Source organism: Folsomia candida, unplaced genomic scaffold, assembly GCF_002217175.1.
Source record: "Folsomia candida strain VU population unplaced genomic scaffold, ASM221717v1 Fcan01_Sc123, whole genome shotgun sequence".
Taxonomy (NCBI): Eukaryota; Metazoa; Arthropoda; class Collembola; order Entomobryomorpha; family Isotomidae; genus Folsomia; species Folsomia candida.
The window spans coordinates 9,982-13,343 of NW_019091315.1; the positions used below are offsets into that span (position 1 = coordinate 9,982).

A 3,362-nucleotide genomic window follows, 5' to 3' on the forward strand; every position below is an offset into this window, starting at 1 on the left:
TTCGATCTTCCCCATTTCTCGGTACCGATTGTATACCGATGTCGTGTCGGTACAAGGATATCGGTACCTTGCCGGCACGGTTTCGGTACAGGTGGAACCGTAGATATAGTACCGATGTCATGTTTGTACAGTTTTGCAGGTACAGTCTTGGTACCCAAAATTTGTTCCTAACCTGTAAGGTACCGATTTCCCTGTACCAGCACGAAATCGGTATACAGTCGGTACCGAGAAATGGGGCAAATCGGTACAAAATCGGCACTGGTCATGTGCTAGTATGTAGTAGGGTATATTATGACGTAAAACAGGTAAAAGGAAGGCTCTTGGGCCCTGTTGTTCTCGCTATTGTCGAACTCTTCCCAAAATAAGTTCCCCATGCTATGTACACATGCCATGTTTACTTTCCCGCATTTCAAGGTTGCGAATTTGGCCAAATGTATTTCAATGCATTGTATGTTTACATTAACCATTGCTATTTCATTTAAGTATAAAGTTCAATTACTCAATTTGTTTGTTTAAGGCGTCACCCAATAACGAAGTGAAAGGTGGAAATGTACATAATAAACACAATCAAATTAATATCGACATCAATCCATTAAATGGCGTTAATGCGAGTGTAAGTGTTTTTTATTCATTTTGCTTTAACATATTTATAAATATTTGTCTCACTTCAAATAATTATTTTTTTGTTTATCCTGACTTATCACAAACTAACAAACTTTCCTAAGCCATTCAAGGTTGCCATAAAATGTACGGAAAAAAGGTTTCCACCATTCACGAAATGAAACCCCAAAATTCGCCCAAAATCTCCAACATTTTTCGTTCCAATTTTAATTTTTGTTACTACACTGGTCATTGTCCATTCAAAATTACACCATATTTATCCCAGTCTTCTGGCCTATTCTCAAAATTAGTATGCGGAATAACTTTTCTCCTCGCATTTATGAAAAAGATTTCGAAACTCTTGCTACAGCTGAGAAGATCACACGGGCAGAATCCAATTGACTACATTTTCACATTAAAATCTGCCGTCTCTGTAGTCACAATTGTAAACTTGTATTACATTGTTTTCAAAATGGGAAAGGAAATACAAAATCTGTTACTCCATTTGGGTCACATGCAGAGTAAAAATTGTTGGAATATTTCAAAAATTTGGGATTGGAGACTTAAAATGGTACCTTGGGTAGAAGCATTTATTGGGGAATGGAGAACCCAATTTTTAACTAAACCTCTTTCATTTCAAGGTTTGCTGGCTCCCGTTCTTATACAGTTTAGGGATGGTTAGCCAAATCTACGCCATCTATGAGGGGATCATGACAACACTTCCGCCCAGACAAAGTTTGATATTTGAGACAAATTTTCATCAGAGCTATGCAAACTTTATGACAACCCAGATGACAAATTCTACCACCGTTTCAATTTATCCCGGCTATTTAGATACCTTCTTAGGTTTGGTGGATATTCTCAGTTCCATTTTTAGAATGCATGTTGCCTACGATGTGGACTATCTCTTATTTACCGTCGCATTAGGATTGTGGGTACCATGTAAATATTTTTCAGAACTGTTGAAGGACGTGGGGAACAAGGATGCCTCCGCAATATTGGAGATGTTTGACGACTTGACTATATATTTGGGTTTGTTGAACGAAATTTTTTCTGGGCTGGTAGTTTCAAACGTGGTGGATGTCGTGCTGTATTATTCCATCCATTTGATGGACTTGGTGATCGTGCCGTCAATTGTGGATAGAGCTGCGTTAACGACTTCCATCTTATTTACTGTGGGGACTTTTTATTTTGCGGCGGAATCTTGTGCAACTGTTGGTTTTAGTTCGGTGTGGTTAAGAAATTGGGGAAACGAGTAACCTGTTTTTTCTAAAAATAAATACGCTTTGATTCCTATCAGCGAAATTTGCCTAGATTTGCCAAACAAAAGAATCGGCATTTTTAAGGAATTGTTTCTGAAGTAATTTTTGAAGAAAAAATGGTTAGATTGTTCCCACATTTGTAAAAACTCTGTTTAATTAATTTAATGAAGGTGTTTCAAATTTATTTATAAGTTGTTTGTATTTCAAAGGTTGACAGCTTAAAAAATTGGGTTTCCAAGGAAAGAAGGAAGCCAGGTGTTACTATTTTGAAGGATCCTGCAATCCTATCATCTGTTCGGGAAGACGTGGCTGATAACTCGTTGGGACTTTGCGGAGGGAGAATATTTGTTTTTAATTATTCATTAGTTATCTCGGTAACGCATAATTCAGCAATTTAATGAAACAATATGTTGGTATATATGCAATTAACTGATGGTTTTCATTAACCGCTCTGCTGCAGGTGGTAAACACAATTTTCACAATTTTCACTCTATGTGTGCAGTTCAAACTCAAGCCGAATGTTACTACGACTTCAACCAAAATTAAAAATTAAAATACTGGTCGTATTAGTCATAAATATTAGAAAATCGTAATGATTCGAAAATTTCGCAAATGACCGTCCTTATTTAGAGTAACATCATACCCAGATTTTCAAATTTATTTTGACAGTAAATAATGGTTCCTATGCGCCAAATAACTAATGGATTAAACCATCCCTCTCTCTTTAGTAAATATGAATTGACGCTCAATTCTTTTGTGTACATATCTACGATTTACAACTAATTTAATAAAAAATCTCATCTGCGGAAAATTATTTTTCGTAGATTATCAATTTTGGTTGGCCAGCTGAATAGTCTTCTGTGATGATACGTTTGTATTACGTGCCCCAAGCGCCTATTTCAAGATTAAAATATTGTTTTAGTACGTACACGAAAGCTTTGTCCTTATCATCTGATATTACCGCAGCTGATGACGAAGGCGAATATGAAATACAGCTTCATTTTTTGGACGACAATATTCGTATTATCTGGTTAAATGCCAAGGTGAATTGTTACTCGCTGGCCTGGCTGTTTCAATTATCCATAGTCTGATCAGCCCATCTAGGACATGGCCACCCGTCTAGAGATGGGAAACTATGCACATATGTGGGAACCACAGATTTCAATTATTAATAATCATAATGCGGTGACTCGAGCGGATGTTCTTCGATTTTGGCGAAACGACGATGATTATGCAGCCTTAGATACATAATTATACGCGTATTTCAGGATTTTTCGCAACGCTCGGCGAAACGAAGTTATGAGGGAACCCATGAGCGAGAATTTTCATTTCTACCTTGAACTTTTTATTGCGAGGGAATTTCAGGGTAAATGTGCAAAACCTCGCTCACGGACTCCGTCCTAATTTCGTTAAAACTGAGCATAATGGAAATCCTGAAATATGCCCTAAATTATGTATCTGAGGTAGCACAATTATCGAACTAAAATCGAAGCGAGACCG

The 3,362-nt window shown here is 37.1% G+C and overlaps 1 protein-coding gene across 1 annotated transcript; it reads left to right on the plus strand.

Annotated features, from left to right (window-relative positions):
* The first annotated feature begins 698 nt into the window (after positions 1-698).
* On the plus strand, positions 699-2,734 carry LOC118433768. Its single transcript, XM_035845997.1, has 3 exons — positions 699-1,171; positions 1,242-2,236; positions 2,323-2,734. The coding sequence occupies exons 1-2, from the start codon at positions 746-748 to the stop codon at positions 1,857-1,859; spliced, it is 1,044 nt and encodes a 347-aa protein (XP_035701890.1). The 5' UTR covers positions 699-745; the 3' UTR covers positions 1,860-2,236; positions 2,323-2,734.
* The last annotated feature ends 628 nt before the right edge of the window (positions 2,735-3,362 follow it).